Source organism: Diabrotica virgifera, chromosome 3, assembly GCF_917563875.1.
Source record: "Diabrotica virgifera virgifera chromosome 3, PGI_DIABVI_V3a".
Lineage (NCBI taxonomy): Eukaryota > Metazoa > Arthropoda > Insecta > Coleoptera > Chrysomelidae > Diabrotica > Diabrotica virgifera.
This window is the reverse complement of record NC_065445.1, coordinates 75,897,531-75,923,206: the sequence shown is the minus strand read 5'-3', so window position 1 is coordinate 75,923,206 and position 25,676 is coordinate 75,897,531. Positions and strand designations below refer to the sequence as shown.

The window sequence follows — 25,676 nt, the reverse complement described above, 5'->3', positions numbered from 1 at the left end:
ATTTAAAAAGCGTTACTCAATGAAAATTAAAGAAAATGACGACATTCGATCTTGCCACTGGGTATTTCTTTGGCATGTTTTAATCCGTTTCATTGCTGAAAAACTTCTTTCAACGGATGCACTTGTAGGCGGAATTATTAAAAATAGGTTTGCCAATTTAAAGGGTTCCTGTAATGCATTATCAAATTCTGAAGACGTTAAATATTGATACAACTCTTGTACATTTTTTTTTAATTTAATATAATCTGGGTCATTATAAAGAACTGTCAATTCTGTTTTTTAACTTTACTGTCAAATTTTTATCCATATAGCTGTACAAATTGATGAAAGGCCCTATCTGAAATTTTTTGCTTTAAATTAGAAAACCTATTTAAGTTGGATAATCATAATGTCAACAATTTAAAAAAAAAGTCGTCAACGACACTCATCCATATTTAATTGCACGCACACTGTAATAGGTAAGGAACCATTGGTAGGTAACCAAAGGAATTAATAGAAAGCAGGCCTCTTGGTTGAAGAATATCCGGGAATGGATAGGAATAAAAAAAGCAGAACACCTATTTAGAATAGCTCGAGACAGAGACAGTTTCGCCTTAATCGCCAACGTCAAGGGGACTTGATAGGGCACGTTAGGAAGAAGAAGTAACCATTGTAACCATTCCAAAAAGTGGTAACGTGCCTACTAATATCCACAGCGCGCTTACGCCTTCGCCTTTCAAAATTTTCATACACGAGCCGTCTCCGACCGTCCGACCGATAGCCGATGGACCTTCATTTATATCCACATTTAAAAGTGGTAAGATTAACCTGCAACCGAGTCGCATAAATTCGCGGATATTTTCGTGCGTCTAGTTGGCTTTTTAGTGAATTGCTATTAAGAGCACACAGTAATGATCAACAGGTAGCAACAAACGCGGTCCAAGATTGCGATAGTTCTGCGAACTTTCAAACGGAATGGGACGTTTCGATGCCGCCGGTTCATCGCCGGCCGTTTCGATGCCGCCGGTTCATCGCCAGTCCATTTCATCGCAGTCATATCTCGCATTTCCTAGAATTCCTAATTAATACTAAAAATAACTAATAATTGTAACTGTCGAAAATTCGGAAATATATCAGATAGCGATTAATTGACTGGCGATGAATCGGCCGGCATCGGCATCGAACTGGCGGCATCGAAACGGCGGCGCGCGGCGATGAAACGTCCTAGACCCCTTTCATTTAGGCAACAGTGCGTCGGTAATTTGACACTGACAGTGACGTTTATACTATCAAAAACAATAATTTTTATACACACAGACGCGAAATGTTGCCAAGTCAGTGACGTTCGATTTCTTGTTATAAAAAAATCGATTTTTAGTAGTTCCAATGTGACACAAAATCTAGGCACGGGATAAAAAAGTTTATTTGAAGAAAGTGTATTTTTTTGTCTTTCTTAATGGCGGTACAGGCTCCTTTTTTCAACATTTTATTTAGTTATAGAGTAATTTCCACATACTAACATATTTCTGAAATTAGGCTGTGTACCGCCATTCTTTATTATATTACGAATATGTGTGCCAAATATCTCGACAAAATATTCAAAATTAGAGCCGCAATCTTGGAACGCGTGTATTGCTACCTGTTGATCGCTACTGTTTGCTCTTAACACTCATATTTACACAACTAAACATATTACTCACAAAAAAAAATAAAATGGCATTATTTCACAGTAGTCATAAAATATTTATTTGCGGATTTTTAACTGTAACCAAAGGTAAAAGTGGTTAATGGACGCTTCGCCAGTGCCCCTCAGGTTGATATCCGAGTGCTTGTCTTGTGATGTTTTTAGGATCTCTTCTTGATATATATGGCCAATCCATTTCCAATTCGTCTGCTTAATTGTTATTATACTGGTCTGTTTTGTTCTTTTCCGTAGTTCTACATTCGTTATTTTATTAGGCCAGTAAAGGACCAGGCAACACTCCTCATGGAAAAGTGGTCCCGGTCAAATTTGATGAAAGTTTGGTCAATGATACTTCTTGATGTGTAGATTAAAAAAGTCCATGGCACTTGGGTCTGAATAACTACTATTCTCGAGTTATAGCCTTCTGAAGTTATTGGATTCTAGTGCTCGGTTTACGTTAAGTGCACTAATTTACGGTCAAGTGAACGAAAATATTTATAATTAGAAGAAGAGAAACTCATGTTCTTCATACATACTTGCGGGTTGTATATGAATTCGTGGTCAAAAATAGTTGGATCGTATTTTAGTCTTCAGAAAACCTCCGAAAAGTCTTCAGAAAACTAAAGAAGTGCGGTATAAAAGGTGCTGCTAGATCGATATAAGCATTATCATGTTTTCATGAATGCTTCTCAGTTATGGAATACCAGCAAAACTACAGTTACGCCTTATCTTTAGAAAACTACAGTGGCGGATCTAGGGGGGATGGGGGTAATTCCACTCGTAACATGTTCCAGAATAATTAAAGAAAAAATTGTTGAAACATAAAAAAATACATTAGTTGACATGAAACTTGTCCCGGATACCAGATATAAGACAGGTAGAGAACATGGACTTGATTTCAATAAAAAAAGAAACAAAGTAAATGGTAGTTTGTAAATGTTAAATATTAATTACAATTGTCTATGGAAAAATCGGGTTTAAATCATCTTCGACTATTCGTATGTTAACATTTTGCTGATTTCGGTTAAATGCATCATACGTCGTGTTAACTAACGACCTATCAGGATACTTAACATTGGGTTGATGTCTTGCAAAGCCTAAAAACCATAACACACTGGTGATATGAGCACAAGTACCTACAGTTCTCGCACCAGATTGACAGGTACAGTAGTACCTGTTAATCGGTTCTTCTACAGGCTCATCTTCATCATTATCTTCATCAATCGTATAGGAAATGAATACTTGGTGTTTTGTAGCTTGTCGAAACCTAGAAAATATTCGAACTCTTATGAATCCCGGTTTATCCATATTCTCATCAATTTGAAACTCTTCGTCATTTTCTCTTATTATTTTATCTTGTATGTAAGATGGTGCCAGTTTAATTTGATATATCCCAATCGTAAGGTCTTTTAGGTAGTCTAAGTCGAAAATAGGAAAGTTAGCAAAATCATGATTATGAAGCCTTCTCCATTGACCATTTCTTCTATATGATTATACCTAAGTATGAATATTATAGTTGTTATAAAAATAACCCTACAAAATTATTCTCCATAATGTTTTGTATTAAAAAGCTCATCATCATTGGCTGTAGAACCCCTGGTGGACCTCGGTCTGTTCGAGAATCGGCTTCCATTCCATTCTATCCTCCGCCTTGGTTTTCCAACTTCGTACTCTTAACACCCGTAACTCATCTTCTCTGGTCCTTAAATCGTACTCTGAGCCATGGGCGCCCATACCCATGGGCAGGGGGGGGCCGTGACCCCCCTGGCTTTTCGGGTGCTTTGAATTATATATGGTTATTCAAAGTATACAAAATATAATGTGCAACATCTTCACGTTTGCCACCCCCCTAAAAATTTTTATATGGGCGCCCCCTGCTCTGGGCTTACGTCTTTTCGTCACACTATCCGCTCTTTGGTTATAAATGTGTTTTGATGGCTCCATCTCGTTCATTTTCGTTAAATAAAGTTATTTCATTAATTCTGGAACATGTTACCGGTGGAATTACCCCTATCCCTCCTAGATCCGCCACTGTTCAGTAGTTTTCTAAAGATAAAGCCGAACTGCAGTTTTGCTGGTATTGCATAACTGAGAAGCATTCATGAAAACATGATAATGCTTATATCGATCTAGCAGCACATTTTATACCGCATTTCTTTAGTTTTCTGAAGACATTTCGGAGGTTTTCTGAAGACTAAAATGCGATATAACTATTTTTGACCACAAATTCATATACAACACGCAAGTATGTATGAAGAACATGAGTTTATCTTCTTCTAATAATAAATATTTTCGTTCACTTGACCGTAAATTAGTGCACTTGACGTAAACCGAGCACTCGAATCCAATAACTTCAGAAGGCTGTAACTCGAGAATAATAGTTATTCAGACCCAGGTGCTATGGACTTTTTTAATCTACACATCAAGAAGTATCATTGACCAAACTTTCATCAAATTTGACCGGGACCACTTTTCCATAAGGAGTGTTGCCTGGTCCTTTTTAGGATCTTACTTAAGGACCTATTTATAAAAGTCTGTAGCCTCTTTGTTGTGCTTTCGTCGTGCTTTTAAGTTTCTGCTCCGTAGAGTAATATGCTTTTGACACAGGTATTGAATACATTGATTTTTGTTGTTTCGGGTATTTCACTTCATCAGACTTTATTTAACGCATTGAAGGCGAATTATTGTGTCTTCGTTATTCTTGCTTGTATGTCTTTCGTGCATCCTCCTTTTCTTTCCATGATTGATCCCAAATTAGTGACTTTCTCTACTTCTTCAATTTGTTTACCTCTTATTTTAATTTTATTAATTTGCGAATTATCGTTTTTTAAGATTTTTGTCTTCTCTGCATTTATCTGGAGACCAATCATGTCGGAGTACTGTGTGAGCTTATCGATTTTTGTTTGCATGTGAGTTCTGTATTCTGTTAACAGGCAGATGTCGTTAGCAAATTTAAGATCTTCTGGAAGATTAAAGAGGTTCCATCTAATGCCTGTCCGATCATCTGCTACTTTTTTTATAAGCCAATCTTCCAAGGTTAGGAATAACGTAGGAGATAAGATGCAACCTTGTTTAACACCGCTTTCACTAGCTATTTCTTCTGTGGTCTCTCCCTCGTGTTCGAGTCTAGCTTTGTACTCTTCATAAAACAGTTTAATCAAATTAATAATAATTTTTGTTGGTAGTCCATACTGTCTTAAAATTTTCCACATTTTGTGTTCCTTATTAACTCGATGGGAAGCTGTTTCAAAGTCGATAAAACTTACATTTATATCTTTCTACCATTCATTGGTTTGTTCGAGGATGATTCTTAAGGTACATATGTAATCTATAGTGGAGCGTTTAGCACGAAAGTCTGCTTAGTTACTCCTCAGTTTCTTGCCCAATTCTTCTTTCATTTCTTCGAGCAGGATTTTTGTGAGCCCATTGGATATGACACTTAATAGTGTTATTGCACGCCAATTTCTACAGTTGCTCAGATCTGCCTTTTTTGGTTTTTTTTATTATCAGCTCCTTTCCATTACTTACAGTATAGTCTAGATCTAATAACCGTCCTTGGTCCTAAACCTTATTAGATGCTTGCTGATTGTCTGAAAATGCTACAGTACTAATGTTCTTGTGTTCTACACAATTTCTGATCAGTGACGGATCTACGGGGGGAAATAGGGGAAATCTCCAACCCAACAAGGTCTAAATTTAAAGAAAATAATTGTTGAGGCTCGAAAACCAAATTGATAATTTGGCATTAGGTGATCAGATAAAATTATTTGTTTCATGTTTTGTAGTAGTCGTTCAAACTGAAAAAACTGAAAAAATGCGCCTTGGTAAAGGTATTAGACAAGGTGATACTATTTCACCAAAGCTTTTTACCTTAACATTGCAAATCAATTTGTATTCAGACTGTATTCAAACAGCTCGACTGGGAGGAAAAACATTGATGATGTACGTTTGAGTCATTTGAGGTTTGCGGATGACTTAGTATTATTTAATACAGATATCAAGGAACTAGAGCAAATGTTGAAGGAATTAATCCAGTAGTCAAATAAAATAGGTCTCGAAATGAATCTTCAGAAAACAAAAATAATGAGTAATTTACAAACGAATCCTGTTATTGACAACTTCAGTCTTGAAAATGTAGACCTTTATGTATATCTTGGACATGCCATTAAAATCGACAAAGAAAACCAAATAGCCGAATATGGACTGGAGACCATGGCCTTTACAAAGAAAACCTTAGAGCAGCTCAATACAACCCAAAGAGCGATGGAGAGGGCCGTGATACTGATTAGTTTGAGAGACAGGATTCGAAATATCGACATTTGTGAAAGAACAAAGATTAGTGATGGCGCAGAACGCATAGCAAAGCTCAAGTGGACACAGATATTAACAAACTGGAGACCAAGAGAGAACAGGCGAGGAGTAGGCAGACCGCAGAAGAGGTGGACAGATGATATCAAACAAGTGACGGGCAAGCAGTGGATGATAATTGCCAAGAGTAGAAATCCATGGAAACAAATGGAAAAGGCCTATGTACAGCAGTGGACGATCATAGGCTGAAGAAGAAGAAGTCACTCAAATAATTTGAGAAGTAAAGAAGCAGTTTCTGTTGAGTCCGAACCTGACTAATTTTGCGTAATGAATCTTTTAGATGATCACTTGGGCCGTGAAAAAATATATGAATAGCTTTTATCATTGGCAATCATGGTTAATTAGCAATGTATCAGCGTCAATCACCGGATGTGATAACGATAGAACTATCACAACGAAAGTGATAGGAAACGATTGTGTGGGCAACAACTCATAGATTGTTCCGTATTCGCCACTTCTATTCAAAACAGACTCATTGCAATGTGTCATTAAGGGGAAAGGTGCAAAATGTCGCCTGTCAAAATTTTCAATGTGTTTTAAAAATGTATTAATTTTTTTCGAATCCTGAGAAACCTAACAAATATTTTTGAAAAATTTAAACGCAGAATGAAAGATTACATTATTACTGAGGGCGAAAGTCCTTAAGGTGATACAGTAGCGATCAACAGGTAGCCAAAACGCGTTCCAAGATTGGGGCTGTAATTTTGAATATTTTTTCGAGATATTTGGCACACGTATTCGTAATATAATAAAGAATGGCGGTACAGAGCCCAATTTGAAAAATATATGAATATGTGGAAATTACTCTGTAATTAAATACAATATTAAAAAAAACGAGCCTGTACCGCCATTAAGAAGAACAAAAAAATACACTTTCTTCAAATAAACTTTTTTATCCGATGCCTAGATTTTGTGTCATTTTGGAACTACTAATGAAATAAAAAATTTTAGTAGTTCCAAAATGACACAAAATCTAGGCATCGGATAAAAAAGTTTATTTGAAGAAAGTGTATTTTTTTGTTCTTCTTAATGGCGGTACAGGCTCGTTTTTTTAATATTGTATTTAATTACAGAGTAATTTCCACATATTAATATATTTTTCAAATTGGGCTCTGTACCGCCATTGTTTATTATATTACGAATACGTGTGCCAAATACCTCCAGAAAATAGTCAAAATTACAGCCGCAATCTTGGAACGCGTTTTCGCTACCTGTTGATCGCTACTGTTTCCTCTTAAGAACTTCTATGTTTATTTTAATAAGTTATAGGGGTGAAAATAAAAGAGAAAATTTAGGGTGATTTTTAATTGGAAATATTTCACTCAAAAGAATCATTTTATTTATTCTAAGGGACTCTCGGTAATAACGTAATCTTGCATTCTGCGTTTAAATTTTTCAAAAATACTTATTAGTTTTCTCAGGATTCGAAAAAAATGAATACATTTAAAACATTGAAAATTTTGACAGGCGACATTTTGCGCCTTTCCCCTTAAGTGAAATCTATCAAATCTTCAAATATGTAACAAAAGATATCGATAGGGCTTTTTTTGGTGTTCAAAATCCCTATATTAACGATGAAATCACGCACACAATCAAGCTGGTCGGTATGTGAGCTACAATGAGACGATTTGTACCTCATCGTACAATATAGCAAAGTATCTTGTATGATGAGGTTGTTCTACATTTGACTATGCATCTGTAGGCAGTCAACGAGTTTATTTAACTCCATCGTTGCCAAAGCGATCCATTTTTATCTTATAAACATTTATCATGACTTTGATATTTTTATGTCACACGCTTTTCAGTAGGCTCAATGAAAAGCTGATAAAAAAATACACTTTTCAGAAATAAACAGAATTTTCTATGACCAATAACAAGAAACAAGCTGAGATATTGCTGCGGAGAGTTCTCCCACCACTTTTCCGTGGCGGTATTTTACGAGTACGACCACTTTAACTGGTTATAAAACATTTTTTTAAATTCGGGTACCTCAACTAAATAATAAGAATTGTGCTCATTTCCATCGTTCAAACTGCATACCCACATTAAATTATTTCCTATACTGTATAGTTTATTACACAAAATTTTACATCGATGTTAGATTATGGCCTGTTTCTTGTTTTGATCCAATTATTTCGTAATTTTTATATTTTCTAGATTTTAATTTTCGATGTTAATCTTAGTTTGATAATAATAATAGTTTATACTGTTTATAGTAACAAATAGCTCAGAATTCGGCGTCCATGGATACGACTACAACGTAAGTGACATGCACCCATTTTTTATGGCCAGGGGACCAAAAATCAAGAAACAGCACAAAGTAGCTCCGTTCCACACCGTAGATCTTTTTAATCTTTTCACGCAAATCCTCGAAATACCTCCATTGCCCAACAACGGATCGATGGGCAATATTGTAGATATCCTCAATGACAAACAAGGGAGATATAGCATCGGATCTATCTTAATGGTTACTGGTAAGTAAATAAACACTCTTAAAGCAATTATACTACGGTTAACGATGATAAGTTACAAAAAATTGATAATACGAAGAATGTCCTTTTTTAAGCACTGGTTGTTCGTCTGTCAACATCTCCATTTGTATAGATCGTATGAGATCTGCATGCTGTTGTTTCTATTTTTTTTTGTAGGCCTTTTATTTTTACTCCAAGGTTTGTCTTTTTAGTTTTGCATATAGCCATAAAGAAAAAAATATATGTCCCACCAAGGTAGATACACTTTTGCATACGTTCAAACCAGTTGGTAAAACAGTTATTCCAGTCTTCAGTTGACACCTGCAAAATTGCTGTTTTAAAGTCACCGATGGCTACTCATTGAATTATTGATGTTTGGGAACGTGAAGAAGTCGTTGGGACTTGGTCGGGACTATACGGTGGATGGTTTAACAATTCGATGTTTTGAAGCTCCAAAAACTCTGTTGTCTTTTGGGCTGTGTGAGCACTTGCATTGTCCTGATGTAGGATGATTCGTCGTTGTGTGTTGCTTTGTCCGAGTTTCGCGATCTTCTTTAGGTGCCGTGTCTGTATTCAGACGTTGCCCGTCATCACGTTTACTATTTCCTGAAATCTCTCTCTATCGGCTGCTGCGCGAAATAATTCTTCTACTGTGCAGCCACACCATTGTCTAATATTACGCAGCCATGAAAGTTTTTTTCGACCAATCCATCTCTTTTCCTCTACTTTTCCTTGTATTATAAGGCAAAGCAGATGGTATTTAGGTCCTCTAATTATATGGCCGAAATAAGTATTCTGTTTTTCTCCTCTTTATGATGCTTATGAGCAGACATTCTGAATTCAGCATTTGAAGAACATCTTCATCGGAAGTGTGCGAAACCCATCTTTAGGATTCGTCGATAGCACCACAATTCGAATGCTTTTATTTTGTTTAGCATTGTGATTTTTAACGTCCATGTCTCACAACCATACAATAGGATAGACCCCACATAACATTTCAGCACCTTCTTTCGAATATTCATCGACAGGTTTCTGTTGCATAAAACTGGTTTCCAGGTCATAAAAGCCTTCCGTGATATTTCGATCCTAGTTATTATCTCTTCATCAGTCACAATTTACATTTAACCAGCTGCCAAGGTGTTTGAAATGATTTACCCGTTCTAACTCATCTCCATCAAGAGAAAGCTGACCTTGATCTATATTAATCTTTCCAACTGCCATCCACTTTGTTTTTGAAATGTTGATTTTAAGGCCTCTCCGATAACTTGCTTCACTGACTAGATTCAGTAGTGTCTGAAGATCTTGTAAATTTTCAGCAAGAATGGCAGTATCGTCAGCGTATCCAATATTTCCTCCCTAAAGATTTCTTCAGAGTACAGATTAAAAAGGGTGGGTGATAAAACACAACCTTGTCGTACTCCACGTTTTATCGGCAGTTTTTCAGTACGACTGTCTCCAATTTGGATAGAGGCTACTTGATTGTAATAAGTATTTTCACGATAAGTTCTGGGTTACAGATACGGTTATACACCAATCAGAAGTAACCGTTCTTTGATCTTCTAAAGCAATTGTTGCCACATGACCAGATTTTGACACAAATGTTGCGACAATTTTCTTCACTTTTGTTGGTTTTTCCTTATCGTGAAACACCCACACAGCGGATTGGCGTTTATTTTCCGGTTCGTAGGAGTAAATCCAAGATTCATCGCTACTAACAATACTATAAACGTTTTTTGAGCTCCCTTTGTTGAAGCGTTCTAATGTTTTTTGACACAAATTGACGCGAACTGCTTTTTGCTCTTCTGTGAGCAAATGAGGGATCCGACGGGAAACCTACTTCGTAACACCCAGTTCTTTATGTAAGATCTTTTGGATTGAGGTCTTTGAAATGCCTAATGATGCCTCTATCTCCCGGTATGTTACACGGTAGTCATGCTTAATCAGCTGACGAACCGCAATAATGTTTTGCTGTATGACTGCTGTTTTGGGTGGACCTGGCCTGGATTCGTCGCTGAGACTGGAGCGACCACGTTGAAATTCGCAATAAATACCAGCGGAAAAAAGTTGACTGGCATGATGCTTCATTCCCAAACACAAACCATTTCAGCAAGACATTGCTGGTGGGATAATCCTCTCCTAAATTTGTAAAAGATTATTGCTCGAAAATATTCTCGGCTAAGATCCGGTTTTCGACCGACTTGCTAATTTGAAAAATTCACTGTATCTACACGACTTATATAGCAATGAAACTCTGGATTGATGTCAACAAAAGATTGAGGTTACATTTGTGTCGGAAGGTTTTATTTGTGGCGCCCTCCAAGCGGCTATATACAAAACTAAAAAGACAAACCTCATAACTTCGATCCATTGGTATGTTTTGTGGCACTGTCTTCCCAAGGTAACTAGGTGATTTGTTTACAGAAGATCTTGTAATGTGTTTTAGGTGTAACCTAAGAATACTCTTTTGACGTTTTAGTGATTATTTAAATGTAGTTCCATCGATTATTATTTATATGGTTGTTTGCATTTCCTTTAAGCCTCTTTTAGTTCTTTGTAGCTATGGCAACTTTGGTGACTGATATCGTTTTTAATTGATCTTAATCACATTTATGTACCGTGTGACTTACATAAAAGAATAACACAAAATAGGTAACTTAATTTACATATTTTATAACAATGTGATTACACTCGTTATGTTTTCTAGGTATATAGTGTAAGTGAAGATTTAGTTTTTTACATGTTGGTCTTTTAAATCTTCTCCATCATCATGCCACGCTGGTATATAACGTATGTCACTAAAGTTTTCGGAAAATTTTAGATTTAAAATTATTATTGGTAGGAAGCGTTGGATCAAGTTGCCATTGGAAACCAAAATTAGTAAACAACTTAAACAATATCAACAATGTCAGTTTTGACAAATACGGTTCGTTAAGATGTCGTACAAACTTAATATTCGTCAAAGTATTTATCGTTTAGTTGGACATGTACCAAAACGCAATATTGTAAGAATTTTTAGTGCTCAAAATATTTCTGTGTCAACGATTTACCGGACAATTAAAGAGTGCGAAAATGGTATACCATGCCTTAATTTGCCCAAAAGTGGAAGACTAAGAGTTTTAACTCCTGCTCGAGAACAGAGATTAATTCAGAGTATGGAGAACCAATTAGGCAAATCTTTGCGAAATGTTGGCCGAAGATATAATGTTTCACGAATGACTGTAAGTAGAACAATTTCTAGAAATAATTTAAAACGATATAAAAGAAAAAAATCTCCTAAGTACACACCAACCCAGTTAGAAAAAATTCCTAGATGTTGCCGTGCATTGAGACGCATCCATTTTCCTGGTAAAATTCTCATTATGGATGATGAAAAGTATTTTACTTTATCCAATTCCGAAATGAAGGGCAACGACGGATTTTATACACGCAATGTACAAGATGCACCGGACGAAGTTAGGTTTAAGGGAAAAGTGAAATTTACCGATAAAATTTTGGTATGGTGTGCCATCTCAGAAGCTGGTGTTTCACAGCCGTTTGTTGGGCGTGTTGGCGGTGAAGCTCTCAATGCTGACATTTACATTGACAGGTGTCTTACAAAGCTTGTTCAATTTATAAATACTCATCACTCCAATGATGAAATTATATTTTGGCCCCACTTAGCGTCATGCCATTACTCCAGGAGAACTACAGATTGGTTAACTGCTCAAAATATAAATTTTGTTCCCAAGCGCGACAACCCTCCAAATGTGCCTCAGGCGAGGCCTATAGAAGAGTTTTGGGCTGTTTTGAGTCGAATGGTGTATAATAATGGCTGGGAACCCAAAATGAAGATCAGCTAAGGCGAAGAATTTTGCAAAAATTTCGTGAGATCGATTTAGAAACAGTCCAAAGACTTATTGCACATGCAAGACCAAATTTACGTGCCATCGAAGATCACGGACATCTTTCTGTTCTATAAAAATACATTATAAACCTTAAATATGTAGACTTAATTTTTTGTATTTAGCTAATAAAAGAAAATTAATTTACAATTAAAAAATACATATATATTTTTTCCGAAAACTTTAGGGACATACGTTAGTTTACTGTAGTCTCTTGGAATGGCTTTTTCAGTCGAGGTAATAGATTCTCTAAATCAATCCCAGTTGCTGATTTCTGATGGAATCCATTTTATGGACTTCTAAACATGCATTGAGTTAGGTCAGGCCATGGAGTTGGGGTGTCTACATTGTAAAATGGCGCGCACCCTATCCTCCATGCTATGGCGTGCTGAACGAGCCATACAGTCTGTAAGCAATACTCCGAAGTATGAGCGGGAATACAAAAGTGTATCAATACTCATACGCTTATGAAACGCATCTGGCGGATCATAAGGGCCTTCACATTTTACTCTTTTTCAACTTGTCTTGAGTGAAATGTCTTTAATCTTTCCTATCAGCCTCTCTTGGCTAACTCTTGTTTTTTTCCGACCCCAAATTGCTATAAGATTTCCGAGGGCAGACGGGTCACTATATTTCTTTCTACTACATACTCTTCCCATCTACACATTATTCCCTCCAGTTTTTTATAAAAAAACTACATAAGGATTTTTTTGCAATTCAATGGGATTATGGGACCCCTTTATATTTTTAGTGGTACTTTAAACCTTTGACCATAGCTCTGAAGATGGCTTTGTAAACCGAAAGTGCTCAACTAGCAATTGTAAACAGTATCTATACTTTCTTTCAAATTAGTCAGGAATATTAGTTTATTCGTGTTTAAATAAAAATGTATATCTTAGTGGTGAATAGTATATGATTATCCTTCTTCAACAATGATTTCGAATAAACAAAAGTGGAAAAGGAAACAAATTAATTGGACACTCTTAGAGTATCCTTCTTATGTTCTCGATTTGTCATCGTGTAAGATTTATGTGTTCGGCCCATTCAAGTTAATAATTAGAAAAGTGACGACGTAATCTCAGCAAAGTAATAAAGATCTCTATTATGAATAAATATCCGAAAACATTGTATCTTTTATTGAATTCTAGGTTATTTTCTAAATTTAGTTTTTCTTGGGTTCTAAAGCTGTTGGCTTTTGGCATGTTTAAGTTAAATATTTTGTTTATATGGGATTAGCCACAGTTAGATTGTAATTACAATTACATTTTTTACCTAAAAATACTTAACATTTCAAAAGAATATCGTTATTAAAAGAAATTAAGAGAAATTTGTTAAAAACGTGTCTACAACTACAATTGTCAATTGTTGTTATTATTAAGGTTGTCATATCCCAGTCAACAAATAATAGTGTTCTTTGCCTATGATGGTTATAGGCAACAGCCAGATTTGGCTGGAAAGATGAGAGTGGATGTTTTTATGCTTTGTGATACATCAAATTTTGATTATTCTGTGTATTTGGACAGTAATTATGTGTGCTATGTGATTCTATGTTTGGGAGTGTTTGTAATAATGGGTTTTGTTTTGATAAAAATGTTGTAAGTTAAGTTTTTATGTATTGTGTGTTGCAGGTGTATAGCGCATGATAAAGATATGTGCTTGACATAAGTAGTGGCAACCAAAGTCTACTGCATTATGTTGATGGATTTGCTACACATTTTTCTTCATTTAAAAGAGAAAAATCAAAGAAGCAGTCTCCATCCTACTAAATGAAGAAAAAGCTGTAGCAAATCCATTAGCAGAATACAGCAGACTTTGGTTGCCAATACTTTTTTTTTATTATCTCCCTTTATTGACAATCAGATATAAAACAAACATCTATAAGTTAATTTGTTGGTCTTACATTAAATTAAATGTGGTGACGTGGAGAGGTAAACATCCAGCGATGTTTCCTCAGTTACCTCTTAGGTCGGAGGGCCAGCTTCTTGTGAGTCTTCTATTGTGGACAGGTTGCAGTAGTGGATGAAGTAGTGGATTAGGATGGTCTTCTAGTTTGTTGTTGTGTTTTCTGTTGTTTTCTCGGATGACTTCGGTTACATATGGAATTTTTAGATCGTGTGTAGAGTTTGGTTTGATACATACCATGGTGCATTAACTATTGCTCGAAGTATCTTGGATTGCGCTCTCTGGATAATCACAGTATTGGATTTGCTAGCACAGCCCCACAGTTCAATGCCATAAGTTCAGATTGGCTTTATCACTGCTTTATATATTAGCAATTTGTTTTCTATTGAAAGGTGGGATTTTCTTCCAATGAGCCAGTAAAGTTCTTTGGTTTTTAGGTCAAGTTGCATTCTTTTCTTTGTTATATGGTGTTTCCAGTTGAGTTTATTGTCAAAGTGTAGCCCTAGATATTTGACTTGATTACTTTGTGGTATTTTTATTTGATTGATGGTTACTGGTGGGCAGGTTCCAGTCCGGAGAGTGAATGTTATATGGGATGATTTTGTTTCGTTTACCTTAAACTTCCACTTCTTCAGCCATATTTCAAGTGAGTTTAGATGCTCTTGGAGATTTTGTGTTGCTGCAATAGGATCGTCATGCTTGGCAAAAATAGCAGTGTCGTCTGCAAATGTCCCCATGGTTGTTTTATCATTTGTAGGGTTGCCAATACTTAAAGAAGAAGTGAAAAACAAAAACTTACTATCAATAGAGTGTAGAAAAAAGTGAAACACATATCTCTATCATACACGACTAGTGTTGGAAAATTCTCGGGAATAAAAAATCGGAGAATATTCTCGATATGGAGAATTTTCTGAGAAATAATGAACCCCATGACGCACTTAAGAATATTGTTGAAGATGAAAAATAGGGTTTTAAAAATCATGATCTTATATACAAAATTATTAGACGAAACGACAGTGTTCTTTGTATATAAAAAAATACAAAAACAACAAAAAACACATAATTTCTTTGATAAAAAATGAAATTTTCTTCTTAACAGCAAATAATCGATGTGGTATGATAAAAGATGAGACCTCAGATTCAGAATTTATTTATATCATTAGCTCATCCTAGTCATCTACAATCTGCATTTCAATGTACTAATGAATTGTGGGATTTTGTTTTTCACGAGTGGCCAGCTCAGTCATGGATTGGTCTACGTCTAACAATTTTAAATTGTGAGCAATAAGAGTTATCTTACGAGCCCGTTCAGCAGTGAACCGGTTTCTTTTAGAGGAGTGGATAAAAAACCATAAGTACTGAAACTTCTTTAAGTCGCTGCACTGGATGAAGGCATGCTTAATATTATATCAACTACTATTTTAGTTAATTTTGTTCCGAAACATGTACCTTTTCACCATATGATTAAGTCTAGTTTTTCAATTGATTTTACAACGTATGGTTTTCCAAAAAATACCTTCTGAAACCGATAAAGTGCCAAATCTACCATTAGTTCAGCCGACTCATCACCATATATTAAAGTTGCTAAATTATCTACAGACTCAGTTTCCTCAACTTGTTCTTCTCTGCTTAAATGAACACCATTCTAAATATTTGCACGTCAATATTGCACCAAAACAATAAATATTGACACTGTAAACACCCTTGCTAGTGGTTCATGGGATTGACAAAAACAATATATCTACATATTTTTTAAATTATAATAATCTGACCCGTATCTAGTTTTTATTTTTGTTTCGGTTTTTGAAAATATAGAAAATTTTTGCCGAGAATATTCTCGAGAGAATTTTCTGGCCGAGAATATTCTGGAGAATATTCTCGTTCTCGAGAATATTCTCTTTTAACATCACTATACACGACACATATGCAACACACAATACATAAAAACTTAACTTACAACTTTTTAACCCCAAAATATTCATTATTACACTCCCAAACGTAGAATCACATAACCCACATAATTATTGCAATATACAGAATACTCAGAATTTGATGTATCACAGAGCATAAAAATATCCACCATCATATCTTTACAGCCAAAGCTGGGTGTTGCCTACAACCATCATAGGCAAAGTACACTATTTGTAGACTTGGATGTGACATATCCTCAATAATAACAACAATTGTTGCGGTTGTACACTTTCAATAAACTCTTAAATTTTTTTATAACCATTTCCGCATTGGAAATCGAAACATTATGTAAGTAGTTTTAGGTAAAATATGTAATTGTCATTAAAACCTGTGGTTGATCCCATATAAACATAATATTCAACTTAGTTTTTTTGTACTTTCAAATGCATCGATGATTGTAATGTTTCTCCTTATATTTTTACAATTGTATTTTATAGATGTTATCAATAATTTTGAAGAAGTTGCCGATGTATTAGGCCATGATATATTGAAGATAGCGCATTTCGTTAGTCGTGGCCCACATAGGTCCAGGTTATCTAAACCGTCACTTTTAGGCATACTATATTTAATTAAAGAAGAAATCAACACCCTAGTAAGAGGTAAAGTGTAAATAATACTAAAAAAATAAAATAAAATACGTAAAAAAGGGTAGGTATTCAACAACTTGGTTATAATAACAACTCATTAATTTAAAATATATTTTTTGAAGACGGATTTCGGAAGTGGAAATCGAAACGTCAAAAATTATAAAATGTAATTTTCATTACAATCAAATGGGGCTTATTATTGCTAGGAAATAATAGGGCTTATCATTGCTAGTGCTTCTTATTATTGCTAGGGAATTTCTAAACAGTTAACACAGTAAACAGTGGTATGATGAGGACGTAACACTGTCATTGAATGCATGCAACCAATTTTAAAGGAAATAATGTGTATTTCACATTTGAATTTTAATTCCTCCTATTTTTTTCTCCCTAAAATAAAGAGTTTATTTTAGTTTAGTGTAAGTAAGAAATATACTAGAACGCTTTAAGAAACGGTTCGTTTGAACCCATCTGTTTTTTAAACTGACACAACCGGCTCGCAAAGACATTTACAAGGTTTGGGCAAAACGTTTGGTTCGGTGGTAGTACCTTACTGGAGTATAGGTGTGTGAATTTCGGTTCTTTGGTTGAGTGTAAAGTGTTCATTACTGTAATTTATTTATTTTGAATAGTGATGTGGCATCCGTGGGATAATGTGGTAAATGTTGAGTACGATAAGAACACTGATTTTGTAGGTACCACAACACAGGCGCGGATACAGGGGGGGGGGTCAACGGGTCCATGGACCCCCCTATTGTATTTAGTCTATAAGTATTTTTTTATTATTTATTGTTTTTTTCTGTTAACTTTAAACTTTAAGCCATCAGTACAACACTAAATTACACGACAACCGCTTCCAAAGAATTGAAAGAAGCCATAAAATCTAATAAAACACCCTTCTCTGAAGAATAATCTGCAGGCGCATTTGTTTGGGTACCGGTGGAACCATAAATAAGGGAAATCTTTTTCTCAATTCAAAGAATAACAAAAATGATATTTTAAAATGCAAATACATTACACTGGGTATAAACCTGATCTCATGAAAAGTCACTTTTCAAATTTGCGATACAATAAAGATATAAAAATTTGTATTTTACTAGATAATCCATGCGTACCTACCCATTGATGGTAGAAAGGTTAATCTTTATGGTAAAGAACGGCCAGTGAGATAAATAGTCGTGAATTGTCTATCAATCCTTTTGATACCGTAGGTATCTGGGATTATATAGTGTATTTTATCCTTAGAGTAAGTGTGAGTCGTATGGCTAAATCTGGAAAATATAATATTTGAAATTTGAGGTAAGCCTGGCCCCCTATTATGAATTTCTAGATCCGCGCCTGAGTTTGAATGTAATTCCTAAAATAAAGAATCTGTAAAGATTCGAATGCATATAAATGCTAAAACATAGCACGTATGTTTCAGTGTATGCATGTGTACAAGCAACTTCTAATTTAACAGAAATTTCACTTTGAACTGTATACAAAATAGTTAAAAATGAACTGTATCATCGCAAGAAGCGATAAGACTACAAATTTTCAAGAACTATAAATTCTTCACTTATAAAGCTCCTGAAATTCACAATATACGATTGTTATAAAAGCAATGAAGGCCATCGGTACATAATTCGCAAATATATTACGGCTATCCCTACTTTTTCTGTCTTTACACGGCAAATTACGTGTAGTAAAATTCACACTGGTATGGATATGTAAACATTACTAGAATGGCATTCTACTTGAAAATGTCATCATTAACTTAAAGAGATGGCTTTTGAATGTTCTTGGATAACTGTTATTTGTATAATTGCAAATTATTAATTCAGTTAATAGTGATTTTTTAATAATATTTTGTTACTATGGAACGCTTTCAATTTTGAACATCTTTAACAACAAAATACTTTGATCACAGAATATATTACCCTGATGTATTCTCTGCTTGGATCTTCCACAAATAATACAAAATAAATAACTTAAGTTCACGTCTTAAATCAAATATTTATCAAATACACTACATATCAATATTATTTAATCAACAACTCAAAATATTCCGGATGCCATGTCAAATATTTAAAATTGTCACTGATTGTCAGTGTCTGACTGACAATATTCTATTTGACTGAGTGCGTTGTAAGACAAAGATAGATTTGGAAAATATTACCACGGACATTGTGTTCATTTTTTTCGAATCCTGAAAAAACCAATAAATATTTTTGAAAAATTTAAACGCAGAATGAAAGACCAAATTTTTACCGAGGGCCGAAAATCCCTTAGAATAAATAAAAAGTTTATTTTGAATCAGATATTTGAAATTAAAAATCACACTAAATTTTCTCTTAGTTTTTCACCCCTGTAACTTATTAAAATAAACATTATAGAAGTTCTTAGGGACTTTCGGCTTTCGCTAAAAATACTTAAAAATACTTATTAGTTTTCTCAGGATTCGAAAAAAATGAATCCCCATTTGAATAGCATTGCAGCCGAAAATACGTACCCATCCCCTGAAATATCTACAATAGAAATAATAAGAAAGACATTGGAAGCTACCAGTCGAAATATGAACTGCTGTGAGAAAACACTTCAAAATTGGATAAAGAAGATGGGCTTTAAATTTAAAACAATAAATAAACATCAAGCAGAAAGCCAAAGACTAGTCAAAAAACGTTAAATGTACCTAGAGCAAATTACTAAATATAGGCAAGAAAATAGGCAAATCTACTGTTCCAATGAAACTTGGTATGATACTCACGATGCAGTTAAGAAAGGATGGACAGTTGGTTCAAACATGTTTATATAAAAAATGCCTGCAAATAAAGAATCGCGTCTAATAACTATACAATGCGATGATGTAAGTGATGGGTTCCGAATGCCTTAAAATTATGTGGAAAGAAAATAGACGATTATAACGTTGACTACCACAAGAGTATGGAAGTTGATATTTTTGAAAATTGTTTTGAAAATTCACTTATCCCAAACTTGGAGACAAACAGTGTAATAGTGCTTGACAACGCTTCCTATCGTTCCCGACAGCTCACAAAGATACCAAATACATCTTAAAGAAAGCTGAACTTCAAAGCTTTTTGAAGTTCTGCACACGAAGCAATTTAACAAATCATACGCCTTAGAAAGTATTGTCGAAAAGCATGCACACACTATATTGGGACTTCTCCCCTCTTTTTGTGTTTTCAATCCTATTGAATTAATTTGGGGACAATTAAAACCATTCATAAGGCGTGCAAATACATTTCCTAAATTTGATAACGAAGGTAATTAATTGAGATAATAAAAAAATAAGTATCTAATATTACCAAATAAGACTGGCAGAAAAGTATCGCCAAAGTGATCGAAGTTGAAGAATATTATAAGAAGATTAGGTACTTTCGCAATAATGGTAGAAATAAATTTATTATTGAATTGGACGATGATAGTGGCACAAAAAAAAATAGAGAAATGAAAAATTAATTAAGTGTATCAGTATTTTAACTGTTCTGTTGTACAATTAATATTGCGACCAATTACCAGTGTAGTAATGAAAAGACTCTCCGTTTAAAAAACTAGTTTTAGGTTTTGTATTTTTAAAATAAATTAAAAATGAGTGGGGCCATGTTTGCATTTTTTGACGAATTTTATAATTTTTTAACCGTTAATTTTATATTTAACTATGTTTTTATAAAGTTGTATAACAATGCAACCATGCTATAAGAGGGAGGGTCCCTGTAAATAAAATATGGTTAAAATTAATTTTAGCACGTACAATATGTACTGCTTTACGGTATTTACGTAAGTAAAAAAGAATGTGTGTGTACTTTGTACGCACGTAAGAATTTATACTTCTATTATATGATTTCTTAAAAATAATATACTTTAAACAGTTTGTTTTAATTTTTTTTAGACAACAAACTAATTTTGTGCTTACCGCTTTCAAAAAAATAAAAAAAAGTATAGGATTGCTCCGGATTCGAACTCAAGACCTCTCGATCTCTGGCCGAATGCTATACCAAATACGCTACGAGGACTGTGTCTGTATCGGTTCGGACGTACCTAATGACAATTCACGGTAACAAACAGACAATGTGAAGTATAATAAATATACAATAAAATGTTTTAATAATACTCATCTTACTCCTGAGGAAGACAAATCCAAAGACACAAAAATTATAATAAATATATTTACTAAAAACACTAATATATTCTTTTCACAACTTTTCTTGCACTGATATATTTATACATAACTTGAAAGATTTAGCAACTAAACGCCATACTGTCTGTGTGCGCATGCGCGCAGTATTATGAAATTTTACTTTCAATCGTGCCTAAAGAAGTATAACTTCAAAAATAAATATTAGTTACATATTTAATTTCCAGAAAAATCAGCTGCCGCACTATAGCAGAATTACCAAAACTTAAAAATTTGACCGTTCTATTATATTTCTGACTTATACCATTTTTTATATAGGGAGATAGTTGGTCAGTCCAATAGGTAAATGTTTGATTCAAATTGAGACAGTCACCAGATGTCCCCACAATTTCTGTCAGGTCCTATTCATAACACCCCAACTCGCATACATATTAAGAAAAATAAATATATAGAAGAGTATATTTAGAAATTGAATTAATGATGTCATGCTACTATACATTATATACATAATAGCATGACATCATTAATTCAATTTCTAAATATTTATTTTTCCACATATATTTATTTTTCTTCATATGTATGCGAGTTGGGGTGTTATGAATAGGATCGTATCCAACTTGGTGTCTATGCTTTTTGACGTTGCGAATCTGACAGAAATTGTGGAGACATCTGGTGACTATCTCCATTTGAATCAAACAAATTTTCCTATTGGACTGACCAACTATCCCTATATAAACAATAGGTTCGTTCTAGCAAACAGTCAAACTAGTCAGAAACCGTTAGCAAACAGTTGGTCAGTGAGAAAACATAATACAGTCACCAGTGCTATCCCCTCTACTAGCGCTGGTCCGCTATTCGCTGATGGTTTTAAACCGTTTGAAACTGATGCTAGAACAAACCTATTGCTTATACTATACCACTGAAAATAAATTACCTATGTTGAGTGAATTCCTAATAAATTAACAAGTTGTGTTTTTAGTAGGTGGAGTGTTGGTAGCTCTTCTCTTCATTAGCGTCGCTGCCACGATCGCCCTAATAATCATAAAACGACAGCAGACCATCACAACGGCTGCCGCTCTGAACAAACGTTTTCCACAAACGTTCCATCACAACATCGTCGAAGCTCAACATCTGCTCGAACCCGAAGACGCCTAACTCTAGATCAAATTTTAGGTTAGGTATTTATAAAACAATTATAAGAATCTGTCGCGGGTTTTGGATTTAGAAGGGGAAGAAGGGAAATAATAATTAGCTTTTTCGAGAAAAACTGATACAAGCGCAAAATCTAGAGATTTGTATAGTCGGTAGTTAAAAAGTAAGTATCAAAGTATGTAAAGATTACGTACAGCTGGTTACGTGGTATTTGATTTTTGTTAGATTGGACTCACTTTCTTATTAAAGTGTGGTAAAGACACAATTTATATTTTATATCTTGTATCTCTCTTTCTCCAAACTGACAGTTTATGTAATGTAAATTATATAATGAATAATAGAGGTATTTAAAAATATTTCAATATGTGTTATACCGATAGTTACGAATGTGGCGAAAGAAGCTGCATGCGTTCTTTTCAAACTCTTTTTGAAAGGTTAGAAATGTATCTTTTTAAATTAGAAATTAAGGTAATTATTATGTCTCCTCTTCCTTTTAATGAAACTATATAAAAATGTAGATATGCCACACACATTTTTGCGTATTTATTAGAAATGTCGTTTTCTGGAACGAAAGATAAAGCATTAGATTTAAAGCATAGACCTGTAGATCGGTGACAAAGGTTTTGTTCTAAAAACAAGGTACTTGAAATGATTATTCTATATTATAACTGATTATTTGTTTTTATCTCTGTGAAAAATGCCAAAGAATAATTTTAATTTTAATGTGAATATGATTATTATAAGTATACAGGGTGTTATAAGTATGTAAAACTTTAAAGGGTAATTCTACATGATAAAATAATGACAGTATGCTCTATAAACATATGTCCGCAAATGCTTCGTTTCCAGGATACGCACGGGGTGTTGCATTTTTTTTTCAAACTGTATATTTTTTTTATCCCTAAGACCTTTTAAGCTATTAAAATTAAATTTGCTGGGTTTCAAGAGGTAGCTATTGCGCATTTTTTGGCAAACACACAATTTTATATTCATCATTTGTTCGCCTACGGGTAATGGTCTGAATTTTTTAAAGAAAAAAATAGTACGCCACTGAGATATTTTAAATTAAAAATTATTTTGTATTCCATATTTAATTTATGATAAAGAACCTTTCCTGTCTTGTTTTCATGTGGTGCACCGTTTTTATGCAAAAAAATAAAACATCTTCGCGCGTATTTTTCATTTCGTAATAAATTATCAAGAACTCTCCAATATAATAACGCCAAACTAGAATAATAACAGAAAATATTTCTAAAAAGATTTTAACTATGTGCAAGGCGACAACAAATGTTCAAAATTATCTCCTTTAAAGGTGACAGAGTAATTTTATATTCACCATTGGCGCGCGTACGGGTAATGGCCCCATTTTTTTAAAGAAAAAAATAGTACGCCACTGAGATATGTCAAATTAAAAATCATTTTTGAATTTCTCGTTCAATTTACGACAAAAAATCGTTTTTGTCTTTTTTCATATGAGGCGCCGTTTTTATGCAAAAAAATAAAATATCTTAACGTTTACAAAGTATTTGAAATAAGTTTCTATGCATATGGAATCTACCTCGAATAATTTGTAAGCGTTAAGATGTTTTATTTTTTGTTTTGTATAAAAACGGCGCCGCATGGAATAAAGGTAAGAATGATTTTTTGTCGTAAATTGATCGAGGAATTCAAATATGATTTTTTAATCAGGTAATTTTGAACATTTATTGTAGCTTTGTACGTAGTTAAAATCTTTTTAGTAATATTTTCTGTTACTGTTCTACTTTGGTATTATTATAGTGGAGAGTTCTTGATAATTTATTACGAAATGAAAAATACGCACGAAGATGTTTTATTTTTTTGCATAAAAACGGCGCACGATATGAAAAAAAGACAGGAAAGGTTCTTTATCATAAATTAAATGTGGAATACAAAATAATTTTTAATTTAAAATATCTCAGTGGCGTACTATTTTTTTCTTTAAAAAATTCAGACCATTACCCGTAGGCGCGCCAATGATGAATATAAAATTGTTATTTGTTTACCAAAAAATGCGCAATAACTACCTCTTGAAACCCACCAAATGTAATTTTTATATCTCAACCGGTCTTAGAGCAATAAAAAAATAGGCAGTTTGAAATAAAAATTTCAACACCCTGTATCTCGGAAACAAAGCATTTGCGGGCATACGTTTATAGAGCAAACTGTAATTATTTTTTCATGTAGAATTATCCCTTAAAGTTTTTCATACTTATTTACTGACACCCTGTATATAATTATATAGACCAAATGTATGGTTATAACAGCAAATCTAATAAGATATAAATTAGAGCTGGAGGGTCAGATAATAGAACAAATCATGGAGTTTAAATATTTAGGCATCACACTATCTAGCTACGGAAAGCTCGAAACAGAAGAGGAACATCAAGGGAATAAAGCAAACAGAGCCGCAGGTTGCCTGAATGAAACAATATGGAGAAATAAAAATATCGAAGAAGAAGTGAAAGGCAGAATTTATAAAACAGTCATCAAACCAATAATGGCATACACGGCAGAAACACGACCTGATACAAACAGGACAAAAAGAATGCTAGAAACAGCAGAGATGAAAACCCTTCGAAAAATCGATGGTAAGACACTATGGGCTAGAGCTAGAAGTGCAGATATACGACGGAGATGCAAGGTGGACAGCATTGATAACGGTAAAAAACTGAAGAGTAGAATGGAACGACCAATAAGCCGAATAATAATAGAATAGTAAGGGTGGCGAGAGACGGTTCCCAATAGGAAGACGATCAGTGGGAAGACCACGAAACGATGGAATGACTATTTACTGGAGGTACATTGAAAAACAGACAGTCATGTCTACACAAAAACAAGAAGAAGAAGTATATATCCGGCACAAGAGAACAAATCATTAAACCCTCTGTATATGAGTCGGTATCAATAGTATCTTACATGTTTCGGTATATCCTACCTCGTCAGAAATTCGCGTAGATACGAATCCATAAGCAGAAAAGGTAACGAGTGTCTCGAAACTTCCCACTTCCAGTAAATAGCTACAAAAATGCCATCTACTTTGATGTCCATAAACGAAACACGAACCGATAAGTCGGTTTCTATCTTTTGTGCTGTATGAAATGTGCGTGAATGTAGGACTTCGGCAAAAGTCTCATCAACGCTTTAAAACCCTCTTTACATATATGAATCGGTGTTGATAAGTGCTTACATGTTTCAGTATACCCTACCTCATCAGAGAGTGTTTATTTTTTATCGGAGGAATAAATATCCGATTACTTGATTTTATTCCAATTTGAGACTGTTATATTTGCTACAAAACTGTCCTTGCCGTTTTTGAATACAATATTATTCAACAAGTAGAGTTGAATATTAATCATACTGACAATCAAATAAATAAAAAGTAGTGCAAAGGAATTATCATTTACATAGGCGTACTGTTAATTGATAATTGTTTACATATTAAATAAAGTTTTATAACAAATTCTGAGAGACCATAAATATTATGTACAAAATTAGTTATTGACACTTGTATCATTTTTGGAATGCAAA

The 25,676-nt window shown here is 34.1% G+C and overlaps 1 protein-coding gene across 3 annotated transcripts in view; it reads left to right on the top strand.

Annotated features, from left to right (window-relative positions):
• LOC114343960 (bis(5'-adenosyl)-triphosphatase enpp4-like) overlaps positions 1–23,725 on the top strand; it is a 74,959-nt gene extending 51,234 nt beyond the window's left edge. Inside the window, exons 6-8 of one of the 3 annotated variants that reach the window (XM_050645222.1) lie at positions 8,248–8,505; positions 16,694–16,855; positions 21,958–23,725. In XM_050645222.1, the coding sequence (XP_050501179.1) occupies positions 8,248–8,505; positions 16,694–16,855; positions 21,958–22,130 (593 nt within the window). In that variant the 3' untranslated portion in view covers positions 22,131–23,725. Of the gene's footprint in view, positions 1–8,247; positions 8,506–16,693; positions 16,856–21,954 lie in introns of all 3 variants that reach the window. The other 2 variants (XM_050645221.1, XM_050645223.1) reach the window with 2 other exon arrangements.
• The last annotated feature ends 1,951 nt before the right edge of the window (positions 23,726–25,676 follow it).